The sequence below is a fragment of the Lissotriton vulgaris genome, chromosome 7 (assembly GCF_964263255.1).
Source record: "Lissotriton vulgaris chromosome 7, aLisVul1.2, whole genome shotgun sequence".
Classification (NCBI taxonomy): Eukaryota; Metazoa; Chordata; class Amphibia; order Caudata; family Salamandridae; genus Lissotriton; species Lissotriton vulgaris.
In genome coordinates this window covers 1,096,201,289-1,096,228,288 of record NC_141695.1, presented here as the reverse complement: position 1 = coordinate 1,096,228,288, position 27,000 = coordinate 1,096,201,289, and the positions used below count along the sequence as shown (strand labels likewise).

At 48.0% G+C, this 27,000-nt stretch overlaps 1 protein-coding gene across 7 annotated transcripts in view; it reads left to right on the top strand.

Moving 5' to 3' along the window:
* Positions 1-27,000, top strand: part of RAPGEF6 (Rap guanine nucleotide exchange factor 6) — a 985,108-nt gene that overhangs the window by 667,066 nt on the left and 291,042 nt on the right. For 6 of the 7 annotated variants that reach the window (XM_086931540.1, XM_086931537.1, XM_086931539.1 and 3 more), the window contains one exon: positions 18,649-18,780. The exons of the other annotated variant lie outside the window; for it this stretch is intronic. In XM_086931540.1, the coding sequence (XP_086787666.1) occupies positions 18,649-18,780 (132 nt within the window). The remainder of the gene's footprint in view (positions 1-18,648; positions 18,781-27,000) is intronic. 7 annotated transcript variants of the gene reach the window in all.

Sequence of the window (27,000 nt, the reverse complement as noted above, 5' to 3'; positions counted from 1 at the left end):
TCTATCATTTCACTCATCCATCCCTTCATTCATCCTCTCACTCATCCATCCATTATCCATCCATCCACCCTTTCAACCTATCCATCTGTACACTCATCCATCCACTCTTCTACCCATCCATCCTTTCATTCACTCATCCATCCAGCCATTTACCCTTTCACCCATCCAGCCATCCTTTCACTTACTATCCATCCACCCAGTCACTCATCCTTCCACCCTTTCAGTCATCCATCCTCCCTTTCTCTCTCCATCGACCCTTTCACTTAGCAATCCTTCCTTCCATCCATCCACCCATCTACTCATCCACTCATCCACTCATGAATCCATCCATTGACCCTATCACTCATCCATCCTTTCTCTCATCCATTTATCCTTTCACTCCTTCACTCATCTATTCATCCTTTTGGCCATCTAACTTCCTTTTCACTCTCACTCATCCATCCTTACATCCACCCTTTCGCTCATCTGTCCATCCATTCACCCTTGCACTTATCAGTTCATCAATCCATCCATCATTTCACTCATGCATCCACCCACTCACTCAATCATCCACCTTTTCACTCATCCACCCTTTCACTCATCCATCCACCCTTTTACCCATCCAGCTACCCTTCCACCCATACATCCAGCTATTTACCTTTTCTCTCTTCCATCCTTCCACTCACTCATCCATCCATCCTCTCATTATCCATGTATTCAATCTTTCATTCATCCATTCACCCTTTCACTAATGCATCCAGCCATCCTTTCACTTGCTCACTCGCCCACCTTTTGATATTAATTTTGAGCTGAGCCTTTTTGAGAAGAGGCCCGTCAAAAACTTCACCCTCGCTGCAGGAGCCATTCCAGGACTGGGACAGAAGCCACCCAGGGCACAGACAGGATCCACCACAGGGGGGGACAGGAGCCATCACAGGCCGGGGGACGGGACAACAGGAGCCATCACTGGGGGTGGGGGGGACGACAGGCGCCATCACAGGAGGGGGAACAGGATCCACCAGGGTGGGCACAGGGGTGGGCATGCAGTATTCTAGTATCATCTTGGTCTCTTCCAGGGTGGGGTAGGGCCAGGGGCGGCTTGTGGATTTTGAAAGTGGTGGGGCGAAAAATGTTGTACCCTAATATAACGAGCAAGCTAGCGAAGCGAGCAAACCCGAAACACAAAAGGAGGGTGCGCAAGAATTTTTTTTAAAAAAATTGATTCAAATGGTGGCTTTTACACCACATTTTTACTGCAAACTGGAGAAAAACGGGGATCCAAATATAGCATGTTAAAGCACAAATGTGAAGAAAACATTAGAAACAGATCAAAAATTAGCCCAATCCTCTAAATGGTCTGCTTGCAAAATTACCCCCAAGCCAAGCACACCCAACCAACGGAAACGGGCCCTATAAGTGTGTCTCCTAATATTTATCTGGAGAGGCAATGACACATGAAGCACAATACCAGTGGGGCAGCACACTATGCGAAGTACAGATTTTTAGCTTAACAGTGTTAAGCAACGCTCATAATTACATTGGCCACCCCTACTAGAGACATCCCCCCCCAGTTTTTTCATTCCACTTAAAGCTCTGCACACATAGAAGTGTGTGCGTGTTTCTTTTGTATATGGAGGGAGCAATGGTAGAAACTAAAGGCTGCACATTTCATGATTTCATTTAAATCATGAAATGCGCTGCCTTTAGTGTCTGCCATGCCTCCATATACAACAGAAACAAACGCTGTGTGTGTATGTTGCATGGGCGCATGGTAGAAATGAAAGGCCCCAAGGGTGAATTCACCGGATGTTGAGTCAATCTGTACACAGGTTTTGGAGAGATTGGTTGTCTTGGAGAGTTTCTAAAGCTGTCAGTGACAGCGAGACACGTGTGATTTCGCAAAACACATCACGTATAAAACCAAAACGAGTCTATTAACCTACGGTCTTCTTTCAGGGGTAAAGGTGTTCTTTAGGCCCACAGGTGCCCCCTAATCAATCAGAGGGGCCCTTATTCAGCCGAAAGCCAGTAAATATCTGTCAGATATGGGATGCTCAGGTGACTCTCTTCACAATCTTGGGGCTTGGCGGGTAGGGACAACTTGCATTACACCATTGTCTTCTTGAAACAAACACATGCTCCGCATTCGTACAGACCCCATATAACTATAACAGCAGGGCAGCAATAAAGCTATCTGTCAGCCTTTTATCATTAAAGACATTATCGTTTTTTACGTAAGCACCCTTGACTGGCCAATGAATGAAGTGCGATTCAGAGTCTCGACTCGAGTGTGAAGCAGCCTTTCACGGAAGTACTATTGTGATGAACAAGCAGGGTGAATATTTCCCTTCCCACGTGCTCCCAGTGTTCCAGGGTAACCCTCTCACATGGATTATTTCAAAGTTGGGTGCTTAGCAATGCGCTCCCTTACCTGCAACTAATGACCTGCAGCTGTTCCTAATCTCTTCAGAGCAGTGCGGCAGCATACTATGCTAAGTACAGATTTCTTCTAATTTAAAAGTGTTACGCCACGCTCATTATACATCAGCCCCCCCAACAAGAACCCCCACCACACCCAGTTTTTTCATCCTACTTAAAGCCCTCCACAGAGATGTGTGTGTGTGTTTCTGTTGTATATGGAGGGAGTCATGGTAGAAACGAAATACCGCGCATTTCATGATTTCATTTAAATCATGAAATGCGAGGCTTTTGGTTTCTACCATGACTTTTGTTTTCCCTATAGTGACGAGGCAGCAGGGAGCACCCATTCCTGCAGGAATGCTCTCAGGCCCAGAAAGCAGTGTTCCCAGCTTCCAGACCTTCGCATTTCTGACCTATCTCTGGTGTCACAGTAGCCCTGGGCAGAAATGGAATGTGTGAAGCCCCTCTAAATTGTGGAGACATGGCGTATTCAGGGCTGTTTGCATCTGAATAGATGCTCCTGATGCTTGGGGGAGGGGGGGGGGGCGAGGGGGGCAGTCACCTTCAAGCACCTCTTAACAGCTCATCAAGGGCTGGAGGTGTGAGGGTTGCCACCCCGCTGTGCCTCTCCAATGCTGCTGGGTATGTGAGCTTTTGTGCTGGCTCGGAGTCTGTGACACCTGACCTCAGCATCGGAGTCAAGAAGGGAGGTGGGTGGTTCTGCACCGGCTTCAGGGAGCTGCGACCGGTGGCCGGTTAAAATTACGGACAAATGGCGTCCGTTAAAAGATCCTTCACGGACAACGGACAGACGGCCGAAATTACGGACTGTCCGTGAAATTTACGGACGGTTGGTCACCCTACCCCATGCTCTCTTAACATATGGACTCAACATAGTATCCTATGCCGACGACACCCAGCTCACCCTCTCCCTCACCAAGGAACCTAACCTCACCAAAAACAGCTTCCAGGACAGAATGAAGGATGTCGCATCCTGGATGAGCAGCAGCTGCCTAAATCTGAAATTAGGGAAGACATAAGTCCTCATCCTCTGAATCACCCCCTCTGTGGGCTGGCATCTGGTTCCCACCTGCCCTCGGCAACCCTCCCATGCCCACAGACAACACCTGCAACCTCAACATCATGCTAGAATGCTCCCTCACCATGAACCGACAGATCAACGTGCGTCAACACCCTCTGCATACTCCTTAAGACCTTCAAGTGGATCCCCCCGAAGGAAGACCGTCAACCACGCGCTCATAACAAGCAGACTGGACTATGGGAACGCCCTCTACGCCGGAATTAACAAATCTCTAATCCACAAACGTCATGCCTTCCAGAACGCTGCAGCTAGACTCGTGCTCGGCATCCCATGACAAGACCACGTCACACAGCACCTACGAGACCTTCACTGGCTTCCTGTCGAAAAGAGTGACCTTCAAGCTGCTCACTCATGCCTACAAATCCCTCCGCAACACCAGACCCCAATACCTCAATGAAGAATCTCCTTTCACTCCCCCAAGAGAAACCTCCTCTCCGCTGACCTCGCCCTGGCCGAAATCCCTTGCAACCGGAGAGCCAAAATGGGAGGAAGAGCCTTCTCCTACATCGCGGCCAAGACCTGGAACGAACTACCCCTAAGCATCAGATGAACCTCCAAACTGCACGCTTTCAGGAAGAGCCCCAGGACCTAGCTCTTCGGATGACTCAGAGCTGCCCGATATTCACCCCTAGTGCCTTGAGGCCCTCACGGGTGAGTAGTGCGCTTTACAAATCCCTGATTGATTGATTGATCATTCTCTTTCAGGACGAGAAAAGGCCAGACTGTGGGTGCTTTAACAAAAGAAGTTTTAGGAGCGCTCCGCAGTGTTGCAGGATGTCTTATCTGGCTAATTTTGTAGCTGTAATTTATTCCATACTTATTGAACTGAGGCCAAAAACGATCTATCACCGTGGCGATCCTGGGAGATGGAATGATACATGACTGAACAGGAGCAAAGCAGTCTCCTAAAGACATGAGAGTATTTCTGGCATGGGAAACTAGTGGAGCCCCCAGTGGTAGAGTAAATGTAAATTTAACAATTTGATTCAGTTACTACCTTAGAAATAACAACTTGTGGGTATCCGTAGATGATTGAGACCTTTTGAGGCCTGGTCCCAGCCCAAGCCAATTTTGAGAGTCAATGTTCCACATGCCTACCTCTGTGTGAAACCATCTCCCCCCTCCCCCGTCCTATGTTTCTGGGCAACCTTTTGACAAGATTTGGGCTTCACCAGCAGTTTAGACACCATTGTTTAACTCTGCCACCGCTCTAAATTTAAAGTATCACTTGCTATGCCTAATATACTTAAAGGGAACTTCTTTTTCAGGTGGTGACTGTGCTTGAGGGTTCCTCTCCTCTAGCCTGTTTTTTTGTTTATGCTTCGTGGAATCTGCTATATGCTGCTTTTGAAAAAATGTTCAAGATCCCTTAAAATTAAAAGCCTAAGCTTTTCCTTTTCACTTGCATCAGTGGCATTTGTTGGATGTATTTGTGTACTCGTAGATGTTCATAGTTTTTCTTTGTTCTGTGTTTCAGGTCTGTTTTACCACACTTCTCTTGAAGAAGTCTGTATGCGTTTTTGCTTTTATGTTTAGAGTATTTTAAGTGGGAAAGACATATACATTAATCAATTGTTTATTTCAAATTCAAAGATAGCTTTATTCGATTTTACATTAAAATCATAAAAGCAGATAGAATAATTACATCCAATAAAACAGTAACAATTGATTTTTAAAAAGCTATATACAGTGCATAATTCATGAATACCAGACACTCCTTACTCCTAGGGTGCAAAAATAAATCGGCAATCTTAAAAACTCATGAGGATTACAGTCAGACCATAGTAGATCTGCATCTAATCACATATTTCAGGTACCTAGACACAGTGGTAATAGTCATTTCGTCAGACAAGGTCAGTAATTTAAATAATGCTGGTCTGCATTGTCTCAGGTTCCAAGATTTAAGAAGAGGTAGTAGATATCTTTTCCGCCCCCACTCATAAAATTTGCAGAACAAAACGCAGTGTATGATTGATTGAATGGAAGAATCATCACACGGACAAGGCATTAATTGTGTCGACCAATCATTTGGGTTAGGAAAAGTTAACATCCTGAAAAAACTTCCAGTTCTCAAACGGGCTAAGAGCATTCTGCTATAACTTGTCTGATCAGGTGACAAATAAAGCTGGAGCCCAGAATTATGCAACAGGAGTTGATGATAGGCAACAGAGGCCTTTTTTTTTTTTTTATTTAAATTTGTTTTTATTGTTGTGGTAAAGTATTTCAGTACAGAATAATCAGACCGCCGGCGTGGCTTCAACATTCGGCCACGAACAGCTATGTGTGCAACGTTTTCTTGCTATATAGAACTGGTATACATAAACATGACTTCGGTGAATCAGTGCATTACAATCATGTAAAGGCTCCTGTAGGCTGAAAGGTGACGGGACGGTATCGCCATAGGGGCGATGAATAAGATCAGATGGGTACTTTCATGCCGTTACGGCGCCGGGTCCAGATCTGTATTGTGCACACAGCAGTGTTACCAGTGAACAGGGGGGTAACGAAACTGTGGGAGGGAAGCATGTAGGCGCTAGCAGGGTCTAAGTCGGGAGATAATGGCGGCGGGTGTCGAGGGAGGGGGGGGGGGGGGAGAAACCCATGGATGGCCGGACCTGCGAGAGGTCCGCCTAGGATATAGGGGGTTTTCGGGGTCCGATTCTGGGGTGGCTCACTGCAGGTGAAGGCTATCGGTCTTCTCGGGTGGGGGGAGGGGAACGGTCAGGCGGGTCTCCAGCCTGTGTGGACTGGCGGAAGCTGTGGAGGAGCATGGCCCATTCCATGGAGATGGGAAGCTTGCGCGCGCCTTTGGCTTCTTCTTCCCTTAAAGCGTCTTCCTCCGCTGCCGCCCATTTGTTAACCGCCCCCTGCCAGTGTGCTATGGGGGGACCCTCTGGGGATCGCCAGCGCATGGTTATACATCTATTGGCTAGTAGGAGCGCTAAGGACACAAAGCGCCTATGCACCGGCTCACGTTTAGAGATGTGGAGGATGCCTAATGTACTGGATTCCCAGGTGGCTAGTGTAGTGAGACCCGTGAGTTCCAGTAGTGTGTCGTGCACCCCCTGCCAGAAAGGTTGGAGATTGGGGCAGTCCCAAAACATGTGACGGAAGTTCGCAACTGGGGAACAGCATCTGGGGCACAGGAATGGCGTGGAGGGGTAGTACTTTTGTAATCGCGCTGGGGTGAGATATGCCCTGTGTAATAAATAATATTGAATATTTTTGAAGCGGGCATTTCTAGAAACGCGCTTAGGGGCCTCAAGAGCTTTAGTCCACTCCGAGTCGTGTAGCGCACGGCCTATGTCCTCCTCCCAAGTGGCTCGTAGGGTCGTCAGGGGGGTGTGTGAGAGTTCCCGGATGGATTTGTATAGCCATGTGACCAGGTGGCGACCCACCCCCATATGTAGGATAGTATGTATTACTGGATGCGTGTCTGGCTCGCCATTTTGGAGATTGAAATGGGGTCGGTATCCGTCGAGCAGTTGCCTGTACCTGAGGAATTGGCCTGGGGGAAGCCTGTATTCTGCGACCAGGCGGTCCAGCGGTTTCAGCTGACCCTCCTCGAAGAGTGATTCTAGATCTGTGATGCCACAGCGGGACCAGTCGGCGAGTAGTGGGGCCGCAAAGTAGGAATCCTGCTTGGGGCCGCCTATTAGTGGCAGCAGCGGGGAGTATGGGGGTCTAGCGGGAGACAGCCGGCGAATCCGTAGCATGCATCGGCGCGCTATCGTCACCTGGAGGGGGTAAGTGCGCCGCGGCTTGGTGCCCGGGAGGAGCAGGCGGGTGAGTTCCGGAGTCCCGATTCTACCGGTAGGGGTAACCGTCTCCTGAGGGTAACGGTCCGCCGTCCAGTAGGACAGCCACTGGAGCTGTGCTGCGAGGAAATATGCCTCGAAGGATGGAGCTCCGAGTCCCCCCTGTGTTGTGGGGAGTTGAAGAGTTTTCAGGGCGATTCTGTGGCGGCCTGCTCCCCAGATGAGAGTTCCTAAGAGGGAATCAACGTCGCGGAAGAAGGATCTGGGTGGTATCACCGGCAGGTTTGTGAAATGGTAGAGGAGCCGGGGGAGCATCACCATTTTAGCAAGGGCTATCTGTCCTATTGGGGCCAGTGGCAGCTTATTCCAGAAGGCGACCGTCGGGCGCAGACTCTCGAGTACCTTGCGGTGATTGCCCTCAAAGATGTCCGCCGGAGAATGGTATAAGCGGACGCCGAGGTATCGGGGAGCCTCCGTGGACCATGAAAGCCTATGTGGTCCAAGGTCTATGTCTCGGGGGGGGTAGGTCCGGGTGTAGGGGGTAAACCGTGGACTTGTCCCAGTTGACTTGTAGACCCGAGGCAGTTGCAAAGTCCGCCAACGTGACCCCTATGGGGGTTAGGTCCATTTCAATGTCTCGGACATATATGAGGAGATCATCCGCGTACATGGACACACAGTGGGTCCCGTCTGCAAGCGGCACTCCCCAGTCCATCCCCTCCTGACGCAGTCGAACCGCCAGCGGCTCGACCGCTAACGCGAACAGGAGGGGCGATAGGGGGCAACCTTGTCTTGTGCCTCGTCGGACTGCAAACGCCGGTGAGATACGTTTCCCGATACGAACTCGAGTAGTGAGGTCGGTGTATAGGAGGCGGGTGTATGCCAGGAGCGTCGGGCCGAGATTAAGACGCCGCAGGACCGAAAATAGGTAGGGCCAGGTGAGGGTGTCAAACGCCTTCTCTAGGTCCATAATGAGGCAGGCAGCGCGGGGAAATCTGTCGCGTACCTGATCTTGGATATGGAAGACTCGGCGGAGGTTCTGGGAGGTATTCCTCCCGGGAACGAAGCCGCATTGGTCGGGGTGGACCAGCGGGCGTATGACCTGCGCATAACGATCAGCTAGGATCTTCCCCAGAATCTTACAATCAGCCGACAGGAGTGTGATAGGTCGGTATGACCCCATATGAAGCGGATCTCTGTGGGGCTTAAGAAAGGTGACAATCACGGATTCCCGTAGTGACTGGGGTAGTTTCCCCAAGTGGAGTGACGCCCCGAACACCCGTGATAGACGGGGTACTACCAGGGGAGAGAATGTTGCGTAGTATTCCAGTGGGAAGCCGTCCAGTCCCGGCGCTTTATTTCGGGACATGGCGCGTATCGCTTGGGTAATGTCCGAGGGGATTATCTTGGCGTCTAGTGTGCGCTTATCGGAATCCGAGATCGTGGGCAGCGTCAGAGGGTCCAGAAACTGATCCACGGTAAACGCGGTACAGTATGTCGGGGCTTCGTATACTCGTGCATAATGGCGTTGGAATGCTAGGAGAATCTCCGCTTGCGATTGCACCAGTACACCCTCTGGGTTGAGAATGTCTGTGATCGGCTTGATTTCGGTGTCTTGCTTCGCCATCCAGGCCAAAAGAGCCCCGGTTTTGTCTCTGTCTTTGTGCACCCGCGAGGAGTATGCCCTGAAGTTATACTTACGGAGGTCAGCGCAGGCAGTTTGGTATTCCGATTTGGCCTCTGCCATGAGCACGGCATGTTCCTCCGAGTCATCGGGCCGTTTAATGAGAGCAGCTAGAGTTTGTTCCGTCTGTAAGAGCGACCGTTCTAAGGTGCGGCGGACCCCCACTATCTGTTTGATGCATTCTCCCCTCGCTACCACTTTATACGCGTCCCACTCCACTAGTACCGATGACGCTGTGTTCTCGTTGTGCATAAAGTAGTCGCTTATGCTGGTTTTGTGCGCGTCCCTGAAGACCGGGTCCGTTAGGCAGTCTCTGGGGAGGCGCCAAGTGGGAACCGGTGGGTGCGGGGGGCGCCAGGTAAGCCGCAGTATGTGGGCATCATGATCTGAGAGGATCCGTCCCAGATAATCTGTAGACGTAACCTTAGGGAGGATCGAAGCAGAGCAGAGGAAACGGTCTAGGCGGACCCGAAGATTGTGCGGAATCGAGTGGAAGGAGTAAATGCGAGCCAGTGGGTGTAGGTGTCGCCATGCATCAGTGAGCGCCCAGTGTGTGGTCCAAGCCCTGAAGAAGGCCGCCTGTCGAGGGGCCGGGGAGTGCGCGGGGGAGGGTGTGACCGGTCCAGTGAGGGGTCCAGTGTGCAGTTAAAGTCGCCTCCCAGCACCCAAGGGACAGTGGTGAACTGGGCCAGGACGCCCGTAAGGTGATCCCAGAACCGGTCCTGATCTGTATTGGGGGCGTATATGCTGCCCAGTAGTACCCCTTGCCCATCAAGAATTCCCTCCAGAAGCGCGTATCTGCCCTCCCTATCTACTACTCGTCGGAGCGCCCGGAAGGGAGTACCAGGTCTCACCCAGATTAATGCGCCGCGTGCGAACGCCGAATATTGTGTGGCGCAAATGGTCCCTCGCCATTTGGCTTGTAGGCGAATGAGTTCAGTAACGTTAATGTGCGTCTCCTGTAAGAACGCTATGTTGGCCGACATGCGCCGTATGTAGGAGTATACAGAATAGCGCTTGCTGGGTGTATGCAGACCCCGTACATTTAGTGTAAGGATATTAATGTCAGAGTGGGGGACAGCCATTGCTAGGGTGACGTGGTTGGGGGAGGGGCCCCTCTACAATTCCCGCGTGTCGCCTATGTGTGTGTGTCGTGTATGCTCCTGCGCGCCAAGCTTCCTTAAACGTGGGGGGGGAACCGGGGAGGTGAACAAGAACTAGAACTTCGGGTGGGTAACTGTCCCAATACTGAGGATACGTCACTGGGGGTGGCATATCCAAACTAGTGTCCCACTAGGGGAGAAAGTCAACAGTAGTTTGCGGGGGTGGCAGCATGTGTCTTCGCTGGGCCTGTGCGCGGGTCGGGCTCTAGTAGGAGAAATATCTATCGCTCGCTGGCGCTTACACTTATCTAGTAGGTCAGTCTAGGCTTCTAGACGTCGCGCATCATCACAGGCAATCAAGAAAAGGATATGTCCGGTGACAGTTCAATTGTTCACGAGGAAGTGACAGGTTGGCTGGTGAGGGCAGCGTCCAGAGTTCGTGCCACAGCAAGGGGGGAGGAGATCGGGCCAAATCCCGACATGGTTCCATCGCTGTCTCGATCTTTCTCCGGGGTGAATAGGTGTGGCTGACCTTCCAAGTCCGAAGCAGGGGGTGATGAATGTAGTTCAGTGACTGCCCGCAGGGCGTCTCGTCGCTCCTGCATGATTTGGGTGAGATCGGGCGAGCCCGCCGGGGAGGACCCCTGGCTCTTGGTGCGGCCAGATCGCTCATGGTTAGCGCCACGTCTCCTGGACCGTCTGGAGTCATTATTGCGTGCTTTCCGGGGTCCGGGCTTAGGGAGCAGCGGGCAGTGAAATTCGGTCCAGTCCTGTGCGTCTGCCGCCGTGTCGAAGAAGAGGGCTTTCCCCTTGTGGATCACCTTGAGGCGGGCAGGGAACAGCAGGGAGTATTGAAGTTCGTTTGCGCTGAGGCGCCTCTTGACTTCTAGAAACGTGGATCGACGTTGTTGGATCTCTCTGGCATAGTCTGGGAACACCATAACGTGTTGGTCCTCCACCTGCAGGGGGCCCGCCGTCCGGGCCGCACGAAGCACCGCATCTCGGTCCCGGAAGTGCAGAAACTTGGCCAACATAGGCCGCGGGGGAAGACCAGGTTTGGGTGCCCGGGCCGGGACCCTGTGTGCCCTCTCGATGGAGAAGTAAGGCGACCGGTCACAGTCCGGGGTGAATGATTTAGTCCAGGATTCCATGTAGGTCAGAGGGTCTGAGTTTTCTATCCCCTCCGGCAGGCCCAGGACGCGAATGTTGCAGCGTCTCGAGCGTCCTTCCAAGTCCACTGTGCGTTCCTCCAGGGTCGCCACGCGGCGTAGGATCTCCTGCACATCTGCTGCCTGCGATTGCACCGTTGGTTGTAATTCAGTCACGATCCGCTCGCCCTCCTTCACTCTGTCCGCCAGTTTACGGTGCTCATCCCGGATCAGGCTAATGTCTGTTGCCAGGGTGCCTAATCTCTCCTCCATCGATAGGCGAGACATTTCTATTGCCGCCAGTACCTGGTCCAGCTTCGTTGATAGCGTAGGGTCGGCTTGCGACGTATTGGATTGTGCCCACGCCCTCGTCTGGGGCATCTTCTCGACAGCCGTTTCTGGGACTGCCGTCCCCTGGGTGTTCCTCGGCTTCCCCATGGGTGCTGCTGAGGGGAGGAGGGGGGAGGGTTTTTCCCTCCCTCGGTCGTCTTGTGTCCTGTGGGTGGTAGGTCGTTGTCACGTGGTATCGGCGGGTGAGTGGGTCACCACTCCGGTTCCTCCGGGTCCAAGGCGAGGTTCGTTTCACCCTGGGGGGGCCACCACCAAGGGCGTCAAGGGTGGTATGCGATTACCGGGCCGGTGGATTCGATCGTGTGGGGGTCTCTGCACCTCACCGGGCGGGGTCCAGTGTTCACGCTGACCGGCAAGGCAAGGTCGGGTGGCGTGAGCCGGGGGAGGCGCTGACAGTGTCTCCAGTGCAAGTGGGATGCTCTCGTCCCCAAAGCGGGACTCGTGGCTGTTCCTGGTGGTAGGCCTGCACAGACTCGGGTGCTCTGGTCGGGTGGTAGCGTGCTCTGCGGCTGTCCTCGTGGGTGGGTGTGAAGAAGGGGTCACCGGGGTGCCAACCGGAGATCCTCAGGGAGCAGGAGGGGAGATGGCAGTACAGCACTCACCGATGGCAGTGGCGGGGTCTCCAGAGCGCTCAGCTCCGTGCGAGTGGCGGTCCTCCTGTAGTCCGCGGTGGCAAACAGTCTGGGCTTGCGGGCTGGTCAGGCTCCCGGTAGGGACACAGCCTCGGGGCGTCGGGGCTCCGGGGTGGCGGCCGCCATCTTGGGAGCAGGGGCTCCGGGGCGAAAGAGGGCTCCGTTCGGTGTTCCAGCCCTCACCTCGTTGCGCACCCGGGTAAGTGGTAGTCCAATGTTGGTAGGCCTCTTCAGCTCCGCCCGGGCTCCAAGTGGGGCTCCCCACCGGCCGGGGGTGTCAGAGGCGGCTCGTCAGGGCCGGCAGCGTCCGGCGCCAGGGGGTCGTGGGAGCGCCCTCTCCCTCGCTGATGTAGATTGCAGGGTTAGTGACCGGCCGGCTGGGGCAGGTAGTATCGGCCCAGGGGGGGGGCGAGGTCCGTGCTGTTCCTGGCGCCTAGGCCTCCGTGGGCGCCATGTCAGGGTCAGGCACTCAGGCTCTCCACCCAGCTCCCAGCGTAAAGTTTTCCGGATCCCTCAGTTCGGCGGTTGTGTAGGCTGCGCACCCCTGCAGAGCCTCGTATTGGTGGGGAGGGCCCCCGCCAGGTCGGGGTCGGGGCTCCGGGGGGGGGGGGGGGGAGCGAGTAGCACTCACCGCCCTCGAGGAGTGTCGCGGGCCCCCGGAGGAACAGCTCCGCTCTGTCGGCGCTGCCGTCGGTCCCTCGTGGTCCGCTGTGGCGGGTCGGTCGGTGTCACGGTCTGATTAGCAGAAGCGCCGGGGTTGCGGAGCCTTGGTGCAGGCGGCCGCCATCTTGCGCACCGGGGGTGTAGAGGTGGGACTGAGCGCCGTCCAAGGTGGACCCTCGAGGGCCGGATCCACAGTTTCCCCGGGATTCCCCACTGCCGTCAGCTGGCAGTGTCGTCCGTGGCCGTCGCTGAAGGTGTCGGCTGTTAGCGGGTTCCGCGTCCGAGAGACGGGGTTGCGCCCGCCATTTTCACAGCGGCGCTCGGCTTCGGCAGAAGACTCTCCAGGGCGCGCTGTCCATCCGCTGCTTCTGCAGGTCGCTTGGGGGATGCCCCAGGTCAGCACAGGTGATATGCGTGAAGGTTGAGGCTCCCGGCGATCATAGGTAATGGGCAGGATGCTAGCCCGATCGCGGAGCCTCAGCAAGACACAGCCGCCATCGTGGCTTGCTTAGCCACGCCCCGGCAACAGAGGCCTTTTTTCCATCAAGGCACCAGCGTCGATCTTCCAGAAGGGCAAGGCAGATTTCTTTCAAGGCCCGTCTGGAGATTGAAGACAGTGTCTCCGGGGAATCATAAAATTCAGGGCGGCCGATATTTCTAAAGAATTCCTGAACATAAGATAGCCACTGGATCTTTTTTGGAGCCTTCAAGTTTGATACAATCCGCAATGATCGCCCTATTAAAAACAGTTTCTGCTGTAGTCCAGATCTTATGCCAAAACAACATGGGACTGATTTTAATGAGATCTGAAATAAAGAGCAAGGCTAATTCTTTATGGCAAACATAGGTGGAAGTGGAGCGGGGAACAGCGAGCAGGTAGCAGAGAAAACCATTTTCCTTTGTTTGAATTTCATGGCAATCTGCAACCCCCCATATACCAGCTCCGTACACAGCCGTCGATACACATGTCGACTTGTATATGTCAATCAGGATGCGTACTAGCCTGTCCCCTAGCTTACTTGCGAATTGCTTCAGAGCCGCAATAGCCCGTGAAAAAGCTAAATTCCTAGTCATGATCGCTGATCTCTAGGTGCCCCTTTTGTTAAAAACAATCCCTAAGTAGGAAAAAGTATCAGTTAAGCCTATCTTTGATTTTTCTAAATGAACATTACAGGTAATATTTACCGTGTTCGAGGAGCACATATTGAAGGTCTTTCCTATATTAATCCTAAGGCCCCTATCCCCCATGTTTGCCGTGAAGCAGTTTAGGGCATTCTGTAGGCCAGTTTGTGTTTGAGCCATAATGACCGCGTCGTCAGCATACAGAAAGATAGGGACACGTTCGCCTTCTATCTGCGGGTAGTCCACCTCTGTTTTTAATAAATGGTCTGCCACCCCATTTATATATAAATTAAAAAGAAAAGGGGCCAGGATGCATCCCTGCGGACTCCTTTCTCAATTGGGAATTTGGGCGTGCATGCTCCCAGTTTTCCATAGCGGACTTTAGCCCCTGCTCCTCTATATAACTCTTTCAGAAAGTTAAGAATGTTAAAATCAATACCAAGATCTACTAGGGTAGCCCACAGAATATCATGAGTCAAGCAGTCGAAGGCCGAGCTGAGATCTACAAAGGTCATAAATAAGTTTCCCCTATTTGCTGCAGAGTATTTGCCTATTACTAAGGCCAAATTTAGGCCTTGTTCGACAGTACCAAGGCCTGACCTAAATCCGTACTGAAATTTTGAAAGGACGGCTTTCTCCTCAGTCCATGACTGGAGACGATTTAAAATGATTCTACCCGCTACCTTCATTAGCGAGTCAAGGAGGGAAATTGGCCTATAGCATTTGGGGTCGTTTCTGTCCCCCTTCTTAAATATGGGGACTACAATAGCTTCCTGCCAGGTAGTTGGAAAACCCTTGATGTTACAACTGTTTAAAACGTTGGTCAGGAGCGGTGCAAACAGGGTGACGTTATCCTTATAGATGTCAATTGGAATACCGTCAGGTCCCGGGGCTTTGCTATTGGAGCTATCTGCCAGTGCTGATTCCACCTCAGCTAAGGAGAAGACTACATTAAGGGGAAATAGATCTAATGCATCGAGTTCTGTAGTGCTCGTGACTCCCACCACTGAACTCGTTAGTCCAGTACCAGTCTCTTGTTTATATAGCTCGGTGAAATATTTGACCCAGAGAGTTTCATCAATAACAATCTCTACTTGGTCAGAGTTCCTCTCCACAAAAAATGGGGCATTAACTGCATTCCAGAATGCAGTAGTATCTTTTAATGCACTCTCTTTTATGAGGGCTTCCCAGGCAGACTGCTTCAAATCCTTCCTCCGTTTTTTAAGGCATCCTTATAGGAAGCTCTGGCTACTCTGATGTCTAACTGGTTTCTTGGATCTTTTTTTAAGGTCTGGATCAAATGATAGTGTGCTTTAGTGCACTCTTGGTTAAACCATACCTCTGCTCTACTCTGTCCACTTTTTCGTGCTGTACCAGTTAATGTATTGCTGATGTGGACTGAAATCTTGTCAAAGTCTGCAATAACCTTGGTGGGATTAGGGTTCTCCGCTAAACAGGTCATAAAATCATATTTCTGTTCCACTACCAGGTTCTCTAAGAAGTTAGTTGGATTTACCTTACTCCATTTAATTACATAACCATTAGTTCTAGCCAAGGAGATCCCATATGAATAGATATTTTCCACTACATTAGTAGCTTTGCTGCCTCTCTGCCCTTTTTCAAAACTAGAACTAATTGGATAGTGGTCACTAAGTGCAATGTGCTCTAAATTAAACGAGAGTACACTGCGGTAATAATTGGTAGAGACCAATGTATAGTCTATAATTGACCGGGACCCCCGCCCAAAAAACGTGGGATCGAAGTTGATCGGGGAACACAAAGTTCATTTGCAAAGCCCAGATCCCACTCAAATAATAAATGATTTAATAAATTTCCGAGTACAGAATGCTCGAAATGAGTACAGGGATCACCCCTAAGATTCACCATACCACATATCTCAGTATCACTGTGCATGCATAAATGGCAATTAAAATCCCCCGTCAAGATAATAAAGTGTTCTTTCTGGTCAGATCCCAATCCCCTACGCATAGCATCATTTAATTCCTCTAAGGCCCTATGTAAGGCGGCCTTTGGGATATTATTGTAGAAGTTAATCAGGAGGATAGAGTGGTTTTCGCCTGACCTTAGGGAGAGAAGTTGGTAGTATTGAACTCCCCCGTTGGACAAGCATTTAGTGGTTATGTTACTTTTGTTGGATATAAAGGTACATAACCCCCCAGAACATCTCCCTCTATCGTTAGGTTGAGCTGCAAGGAAATTGTTTATTTAAATCAGCCTGAAGTGTTCATTCCACAGTAACCACATTAATTTGCTTGTAAACTTCATATCACGGATGAGACAGAAAAGAGGTGAAATACGTCTGTGGTTGCTGAAAGTCTTTGAGAGGTGACAGTCTTTTGCTGGCAAAGTGATAAGGACACTGCTTTGAGTGTATGCTGTTTTTCTCCTTTTTTGCTCTGAATTATACAAACTCAACATTCAGTGTCTGAGAATGTGCATTTGCATGCTTTCTGATTGTGGCTCCTTTCTCTATTGAAAACCTTATATTAAAGCTTAATAGGAGGGAGGAGGGTTACTCAATCTGTTTCTTACATATATGCATTTGTTCCTGTTTCACCCAGCACACTCGTGATTCTGATAACAGCTTCCAAGATCAGAAAGTTTTCCTGTTAAAGATTTTCGAATTGGTGCAAAATCCACTAAGCTAAAATTTGAACAAGGTCTGCTCCGTCATTTGATGACACTTACCTAAATAAAACTAGTGTATATTGGTGTTTTATTGAATGGAATGGGTGTACAATTGTAAAATATGATTCTTTTAAAGCATCATGGGTAACTTAAACTAACATTTAAAGTAATGCAAAAACAGATAACTAAACGTAGTAAATTGTGAACAAAGAGACACGAAAATAAAGCCAACAGCCTTTGTACTAACTGCTTATCACTTTTTTAAGCTTTGCTGCATCCATCCTGGGTAAAAACTAATTTCTGCTTCAGATAGTCAGCTTTTATTGGATAACATTTAGAATGAACCAGGACACAATTAAAGATACTCGCAATACTGCAAAAAAACAACGAAACCTTTACAGCTGGCATAGCCTTTGTTACCCATACAATGCTCCTCTTTTCATTTGCGACATCCTGTAAAATGAATAGAACGAAAGATTGAGCGTTAATAAAAATGTAGCTTTCACCCTAAAACCCCACTCCTTTTTTTGGGGTCTTTATTAAGACCCGAGGCACCGCTAATACTACAGCGGTATCTTTTAATCTGTACAAAGGATTCTCGCAGGCCCATTAAAATCAGTCTCTTGGCCTCTTGATGACTCCTGCCAAGGGCGGCAGGCAAAAAAGCGCAAAGAACTCCCTGCAGCATGTGGGCGCTCTTGGAGCGGTCCCTTCACAGGTTGCCTGTCTCTGAGTACATTAAAAGTTCCCTCGTCTGACCTGTGTAGGAAGGGTAGGGCTGCGTCCGCCTGGCTAAGAGCCAGTGCCTCGCCACAGCAGTACGTGATGGAGGTGTAGGTGACGAGTTCAAACACTGACAGGGCCCGAGGCCGGTTAGTGTGCCGTTATAAAGGCCTGCCCTCGACAGCAAGTAGAAAGGGAAGTACTGGATACAGGAATACTCTTACCACTGTGACCCGTGTACACCTGTTAATCGTGTTTACGATATCCAAAGCATTAAATACCGGTCCGGGTCACAGCTGAGGCTGTCATTGTATGCGCATAGTTTTATGCGGCTGTACATGTTATATATGATTGGGAGGAGACCGAGGCAAACCGATGCCTGTACATGTCCTCGTGATAAAGTGATCTTTTCTCCGTGGTTCCAAGTACTACTTGCGCCTGACCCGCCCCTATGAATGTGAAGAAACCCCTCGACCTATCCATGCCTCCCCCTCTATGCCGGTCTGTCCTGTTTCATTGGCATGTAAGCTGGCGGCGCAATGGTGCGTTGGAAACATTATTCACTTCTTATAGCATGTAATAAGATGGAAACAGAGTAAACTGTTTATTTCTAGCTTTTGCCTGGAACCCAGGAAGTTTAAAAATTACTTTCACTGTGGATGTTTACATAGCCGGTGCTGCTTGTTTTGGGGTGGAGGGCTTCCGTATAGGGGTGGAGCGGAATTAGTGACGAAAGTTACTTTTCTGCTGTATCTCAAGGGATCTGAAAACTAGCCCCAGTGCCCTACAAGGAGCGGTTATTCCAGGGGGAAGCGTCAGACATGAGTAATGCACGGTTCTTGGCTCTCGCAGCGTCATTTCGTACATTCACGTCCCGCCTTGGTAGGTGTGTGCGCACGTGTGACAAGTCTAGTCAGAAGTCTGTGTGTGACTTGTGAAATTCCCGCCGTGTGAATACTGCATGTGGAATGCGTGCAGGAGAGGCTTGGAGCCAAGTCAACTGTGGGGCTGCCTCCTCAGAACACATCCGGTAACCAGAGGCGCTGCCGTTCGCCGAATCCTCTTCCAGGAAGTGGCATCCGCACATCCAGTGGTGGCCAGAACGGGTGCAGTGGACGTTTTGGCTAAAGATATAGATTCTGGCAGCAGCCATTTTTTTGTTTTCACTTGAGGGCACTGGGACCTCTGTCATGGGATGCTTGATTCTAAGGAGTCACTCGAAGATCCCAGGGTTGACAGGTACTTGGAGGCGCTGTGGCTCATAGCGCCTTCTCGCCGCGCCGAAGAGTAATGCTGACGTTTTGTGTCCACAGCTGCCCGCGGACCTCACCAAGATGCACCTTACAGACAATCCACACCCTCATGGGACCCACGTACCCTCCAGCCAATCGGGGTGCAGCATTGCTAGTGACTCCGAAAGCAGCAGCCTGTCGGACATCTATCAGGTAGGATCCCTTTCGTTTGTGTGTTTTAGATAATGTTACATGATGCTTTGCTATGTGTATTGCTAGGATGTTTCATAATGACTCTATTAACCGTTGTATGGTAGAAGAAATCTCGACGTCTCTTTAGTGCTGTAGAACGCTACTAGCCTTTTTAGTTTTCAGACTAGTAGTCTCTCATTAGGCTGAGTCTTGTGAGTGTGTTATACTCCTGCTAAAAGAAAATGTGGTCAAAGAAATACAGCTACAAAACTATAATTGTTAGAATAGCGAATTTACGTTGAAAAAGCAATTTGAAAGTAAATAAAAGGTGTATGTCTGGACGCCAATCCACTTGTTTAAGAACAGGACTTCTATCTACTGGGTTATAAATATAAAATCTTTTTTATGAAAATACGTTTTTAGCTTTCTTGAACAACAGAGTGCCTAACATGTTTCACATTTTCAGAAATGTTCCTTTTTGCTCCTAAAGTGTCCTGTTATTTTGTGGTAATGCGCGTCATGGCCGGTGTTGTGTGAATTAATTTGCAATGACAGAGCTATTTGGCCAGTGTTTATAAATCCACAGCAATGGCAATATGCTGCTGGCGTAGCCTGGCAGCCTTTGCCCTCAACTTTATCCTCTACTCTACCTTTTAGACTGACTCATCTTTGGTAGCGCAGTAGGATAAAAGTCTGACTGGAGGAAGATTTGCAGTGTTTTTGTTCTGTACCAGGCTCAAGACTTATGTAAATAAAGCCATGTATTGAAATGGTTAGTCCTGTAGAGGAAGAAGTGTTTGCCTTTGAGATTAAGCGCCCCCACAAGCGTAGTTCGCTTTCTATAAGGCATTGAGAAAGTACAATTCGTCTTAGGAAAGTTATTCCTTATTTGAAAAATTAAGTAAGTGTGATACGGAAACGTGCATGTTAGTATTTATAAACTGATGTTAATATTTTCAATCTCCAGTAAAATGTAAGATATGCAAAATGTGCCTTTGTAGATGAAATGGAGCATAGACTAATATTTCGCGCAACACAGAGTTTGCAGTGTGATGCTCCATGTATTTATTAATGGATTTTCACCACAAAAATACTACACAACACACAAATCAAGAATTCAAGCATTTGTTTGTAAAAAGATAAAATACTATTATAAAGTACATATTGAACCGAGTGTCGTGGCCACGTAAGATGTCTGACAGGACACACACCTAAGAAGCTCCCGTCTGACCCTGGTAATATCCTGCAGAATCCTACCTTAGTTATCACCGCTAATCCTGTGAATCCAATGCGTGGTGCCTGGCCCCTGCATCCCGGAATCCTAAGTTGCGAGGCGGGGAGCTTTCCCTGCACCCGTCAGATCAGATTGGCCCTCGGTGGGCCTGTAGCCCTTGTGGCTGGTTACTGGGGGTGCTGCAGCATGGTGGGCCAGCGGAGTTCCTTTGGTCCTAGGTGGTGCCTGGCTGACCTGTGGTCTGCTCCATTATCTGACAGGAGCCACTGGTCTCGTTACTCAGTGAGGGGAGACTATGGGTATATGGACTTGGCCCGCACCAGACAACCTGACGTGCCCTGTCTCCCCAGCTTCGCCCAGCTTGGCAGGACGGTTCTGGGGTGGCCCTCTTGTGCTCAAGCGGGGCTGACCTGGAGGGGGCCTCAATCCCACAAACACTGTTGTGGAGCCATCGGGTGGGGTCGCGCTTCACGGGTGGCCTTGCAAACACAAACTCCTCATTGGTGGACAGAGGTGAGGGGCTGCTGCGCTTCGGCCTGTCGGGTGGCACAGATCGGGCAGCCCCTGCTTTTGCTGTCCGTGCTGTGCTGTGTGTTGGAGAGCGGCCTGTTGGAAATCCACAGGGCTATGAAGGAAGGAAGTGCCTGGGTCAGAGTGGATCCCCTGGGCTATGACCTTCTGTTGGTGTGGGACGCATGCTGCTGGGTTAGTGATGAACTCTCCGGCCTTTCTTCCCTGTCTGCACTTTGAGTATTTGGCCATCTGTGACTGAAGGGTACAGCTGACTGCTTCTGGCCACATTACCTTCCCCCTTTAGAGCCCATAAGGGCCCCTGAGATTGCTGCTGGTGGCTCCCAGGGGGGTGGCGGGGCATAGGTGCGCATTGAGGTTCTTGCTCTTGAGTACAATGGGGAGAAATAAGCAGGTGGGGCCCACCCAGGAGAAACCCATGTAGCATTACATGACCTCTCCCCTGCCTCGCAACGCAATACAGGACATATCTCTGGGTGGGGTGACTAGGAGTCTGAGCCATCTGTTGGGAAACCCTCAAGAGCCGAGCTGCTGGTAGGCATTTAGGGCTCTAAGGTGGCCCTGGAGAACAAGAAAGAGATGGTGGCCCTTGAGGTAAATCTTTTGTGCACTGATCTCCACAAGGGCTCTGAGAAAGTCCTGTTGGCCGAGGGATTATTTGAAGAGCTGAAGCCTGAAGTGGCTACCTTGAGGAAGCAGGTGGCTGAGGTCACATCTCAGTGTGGGGCCCTGGAGACTATGGTGGAGGATGCATAGAGGAGGTCCTGCCACAATAATCTGCACCTGCTTGGATGCATGGCACCTTGAAACCCAGTGGACTGTTCCCCATGTTAATCATTGAGAGGGTGCACTGTGCTCTGGTGGCTCCGCCTCGCCCTGGGGCTCAACCACCTGAAGGTGTCTGTTCACAGTCCTATCTGCTCCCAGATATAAAATGTTACTGTAGTCCAGCTTAGACAAAATCATTGCCTGGATGACAGTTATCTAGGCAGGGAAGGGAAATACCCATAGAATCTTTTTAAGGCACTACATGATGGGAAACATGAGGATGCTATCTTGGTTGCTTTGGGCTTCATGGATAGATTTGAGTCTACCCAAAAGCCAATGTTCTTCACTTTGTAAGTGGGTACCGGAAGAGTCCCAAGCGAAGAAGGCCAGTGCTGGCGATTCCTACCCAGTACCATGGCCTTGGTCTTGTAACTGTTCGGCTTTAAAGCGTTGGAGTGCATCCAAGTGGAGACGAAGCATCATGCTCGGACGATAAAGAGAAAATAATCGGAGTGTCGTCCACATATGAAAAGAGGATGAGGCCACAGCTTTCCACTAGGTCCGCCAGAAGGTGGTCATAAATATTGAAAAGCATGTGGCTGAGGGAAGACCCTTGTGGGACTCCTGAAGACAGCAGGTAAGTGCTAGACATGTTTGTTGAGAAAACCTGAAACGCGCGATCCGTCAAAGGAGGACAACCAGGCCAACGCAGTGCCCTGGAGACCCAGATGTATCAATCTTTTGATAAGAATGTCATGAGATATGGTATCCAAAGCCGCCCTGAAGTCTAGTAAGATAAGCACGGCAGTACCACCCATTTCTAGAAGCCATCGGAGATGCTCTATAACATGTAGTCTAAATAAAATAAATCCCGCTAAAAAACCTAAGTGTGCACACTGTGTTGTGATTTGGAGCCACTTTCATACATCTAGTGTGGAGATGCGACAAGGTCCTGTATTTTTGGGGGCAAGTAGTGCCATTTATAGAGATGGCCAGTGGGATTAAAATACTATTGGCGTAGCTAGCCTGCTTGATTGGAATGATGGCGCGCCCTAGAGGATGTAAAATCCCTTACAGACTTGCCCAGTTGGCCCTATTATTGGCAAAGAGAAGGGTGGCCATTGGGTGGATTTGCAAGAGGGTCCCTCTGTTGGAGCAATGTTTGCATGATCTCTTGGAATGGAGAGTGGCACAAGAACTATGTGAAAAAATTCCTAGGCAGTCTAACTAGTAGGCAAACAATTGATCCGACCCAATAGCAAAAGGAACATTCAAGAAGTAAATTTATAAAACAAACATACTTTTAATTAACATGGTAAAAATCATATAAGGACCTGAACAAAAATCAGACTATATGATGAAATCTTACAAATATCATGACATTTACATATAATAGTCAACACATATACATTTAATACGTACAAATTTAAAAAAGGAGAAATTTAAACAGTTTAATAAAAAAGACACCCTAAATCATAAATGGTGCCTCAGGTACAATGGCAATAAAGAACTCGACACGCGTTTCGGCGGAAAACGCCTTCCTCAGGAGTCGCAGTTGATTATCTGGAAGTGTATATATGAAAAAACAAATATAAGGTACAATTCTTGAATATTAAAAACATACACGTCAAAAATACATTCTCTAGTGAAACGTGAAACAAGGTATAACATTGTATATCGCCAACAAGAATATCCTTTGCGCTATTCGGTTCAGACTTACTAATTTGTTTCCTATATGTCTCAAGATGGACAAGTCTTTTCATTAGATTGTGTAATACTCAACTGTAAAAAATTCTAATATATAGAACAACATGTAGCAAATAAATGACACTTGCAATGATGACATACAAATTATCATTCTAATTTTACACCGGATACTCCAGAACAATTCTTATAATACATAAATAGACGGTGACTTACATTATAAAACTGATGACAAGCAAGCGAAATCTTCATTCAAGGATATAAAACAACAGGTAAATGATATTCCTGGGCAATGGAGACAAAAAATGTCATAGTGATAGTTACTAATAGGAGGAGAATTCATGGAGTCCAATGAACACACGATATCACATGAATGCATAACATGATGGAGGAATTTACTAGGTATGAGAGCAATTCAGGAAAAATTGATAAACCTTCTAACATTAAAAGATGCAAGAACAGATGAACACAAGAGTATAATAATACGAGTAAAATACTGGCAGGTATGAAATAAATAGAATCCTTTAAACGCACCAAGTGTTGCGAATACAGGGCAATTTACCTGTAGAACACATATCTGACGATACTCAGATGTAATCTATCGCTGGTCATCAAGGGTAATGGAGCAGTTCCTTAAACCGGCGTACAATATATCTGGATGAAGGATAGGATAGATAAAGTCCCAGGTAGAATGGATCACATATCTAGGTATATATGAACTTGGATATTGAAGCATTACAAGATGTCATACTAATACAAACTATCAAACGTATAACCACGTATACAAAAATATATAATAACGGCCTAAAACAAGAACTATTTTTATTTTGAACTCTCCATATACAGAGCGTTAATTGATGGGCAAGCAATATATTTACAAGTGTCTCAATCACATCGTAATGTAATCGATGTGTGAGCAAAGCTTTCTACATGATTGTACTCAAATAAAAATTTCCTGAAGTAGTATAGCCGAAAAGGGGGACCCCCTTTAAAACTAACAACTAACAACAAGGCCCACTTGAAAGGTATATAAGCAGATGCAGCTGGTTGTGGAAAGAATGAATACCTTAGGGCATACATACATCAAATTGTCCTCGTGCTTCTAAATGTAACTAAAGGAGGTAATAATGCCTTGTTGCTCCATATAAAAGCAAACAGATAATTACCTGAATGATTAAAAACTTTTTTTTCAAGATGTAGAAAATGGCAGCGTGCAGTATAAACGTTTCTACCAGGATATGAGCCCCAGGACGACAACTATCGCATATAAAGTTGCGTTTAAGGCTGTAAAATAATGACATAAAAAGAAGGGGTACTCAATAGCGTTCCTAATAGCAATGGTAATTCCAAGCTGCTACGTGGAGCTAAAAACAAACAATTACCTTGTATTTCTTTCAAGATATCAAGAAAATCCGGTAATAAATGATAATCGTCTGCGGTAGGTTTGATGGCCTCAGAGTGACGGTTGATAGCATACGAAGACTTGGATAAGTCTATAAACAAAATAACAGGCACAGAGTTGCTTGTTATAAGGATTGGGTAAGGTATGTGCCGCACGATAAAGGCACACACATAAAATAAACAAAATTGCATTAAAAAAAGGCGGGAGGAAGAATCCTCTAAATCTAAAGAGGAGCCTAGACCGATATATCGGCTCTTACCTGATGATAAAATGTCCGATGGTAGGATACTGCTCACAATGCGTGTATGGCGCGGCGTCCCGTCTGCCAAAAAAGGAATCAGTGGGAGGAATCAAAACACCCTATTTAAATACTGAAATTACGCGGGAAACCTACCTCCACTGAAAAAGGTTATAAACAGGAGCAACGGACTCTACTGAAAAAGGTTATAGACAGGGACGAAGGACTAACTAGTATTGTCGGTCCTGGTTTAATAAACATAGATGGTTTGTGGGAAGTGAAACCAGGAAATGCTATGGCAAAAAAATTGCCTATGACAACCAAGATCGTTATGAATCGTATATCAAGATAAACTGGTGATTGCCCATATTGAAATAAACTATACAAAGAAAAAGTATATATAATAGATACTTATACGAAAAATATATGGAATATGTTGCCAAATAATAACGTTCTTACGGGATACTGAAAGGCACATGAGAGATGGAAAGAAAAGTGCCGGATGCAGGCCTAAATGGCTGATACAATGTAACTTACGAGGGATAAAGTGAAACACTGTTATCCAGTGCTGTATGAACAAAATAACTACCTGAAACATAAAAGAATGCCTGATGGCGGCAAAAAAGGGGGGGATACTTATTGTTAATGGTGTCTCGGGAGAAATGATGCTGAAAAACTTCCTACGAAGTTAAATTAGTCATAGGAAGCCTCTAGCAGATCAGAATTCTGTGTCGTATTGCATTAAGTATAATACAAAAATAATACATGTCAGCTAACTATGGGGAGGCAGGCATTTGGAAATGGATCTAACATGTCAGGTGGGGGTTCAAGAAATCACTTTATCCCTCGTTAGTTACATTGTATCAGCCATTTAGGCCTGCATCCGGCACTTTTCTTCCATCTCTCGTGTGCCTTTCAGTATCCCGTAAGAACGTTATTATTTGGCAACATATTCCATATATTTTTCGTATAAGTATCTATTATATATACTTTTTCTTTGTATAGTTTATTTCAATATGGGCAATCACCAGTTTATCTTGATATACGAGTCATAGCGATCTTGGTTGTCATAGGCAATTTGTTTGCCATAGCATTTCCTGGTTTCACTTCCCACAAACCATCTATGTTTATTAAACCAGGACCGGCAATACTAGTTAGTCCTTCGTCCCTGTCTATAACCTTTTTCAGTAGAGTCCGTTGCTCCTGTTTATAACCTTTTTCAGTGCAGGTAGGTTTCCAGCGTAATTTCAGTATTTAAATAGGGCGTTTTGATTCCTCCCACTGATTCCTTTTTTGGCAGACGAGACGCCGCGCCATACACGCATTGTGAGCAGTATCCTACCATCGGACATTTTATCATCAGGTAAGAGCCGATATATCGGTCTAGGCTCCTCTTTAGATTTAGAGGATTCTTCCTCTCACCTTTTTTTAATGCAATTTTTTTTATTTTATGTGTGTGCCTTTATCGTGCGGCACATACCTTACCCAATCCTTATAACAAGCAACTCCGTGCCTGTTATTTTGTTTATAGACTTATCCAAGTCTTCGTACGCTATCAACCGTCGGTCTGAGGCCATCAAACCTACTGCAGACAATTATCATTTATTACCGGATTTTCTTGATATCTTAGAAATACCAAGGTAATTGTTTGTTTTTAGCTCCACGTAGCAGCTTGGAATTACCATTGCTATTAGGAACGCTATTGAGTACCCCTTCTTTTTCTGTCATTATTTTACAGCCTTAAACGCAACTTTATATACAATAGTTGTCGTCCTGGGGCTCATATCCTGGTAGAAACGTTTATACTGCACGCTGCCATATTCTACATCTTGAAAAAAAAGTTTTTAATCATTCAGGTAATTATCTGTTTGCATTTATATGGAGCAACAAGGCATTATTACCTCCTTTAGTTACATTTAGAAGCACAAGGACAATTTGATGTATGTATGCCCTAAGGTATTCATTCTTTCCACAACCAGCTGCATCTGCTTGTATACCTTTCAAGTGGGCCTCGTTGTTAGTTTTAAAGGGGGTCCCCCTTTTCGGCTATACTACTTCAAGAAATTTTTATTCGAGTACAATCATGTAGAAAGCTTTGCTCACACATCGATTACATTACAATGTGATTGAGACACTTGTAAATATATTGCTTGCCCATCAATTAACGCTCTGTATATGGAGAGTTCAAAATAAAAATAGCTCTTGTTTTAGGCCGTTATTATATATTTTTGTATACCTGGTTAAACGTTTGATAGTTTGTATTAGTATGACATCTTGTAATGCTTCAATATCCAAGTTCATATATACCTAGATATGTGATCCATTCTACCTGGGACTTTATCTATCCTATCCTTCATCCAGATA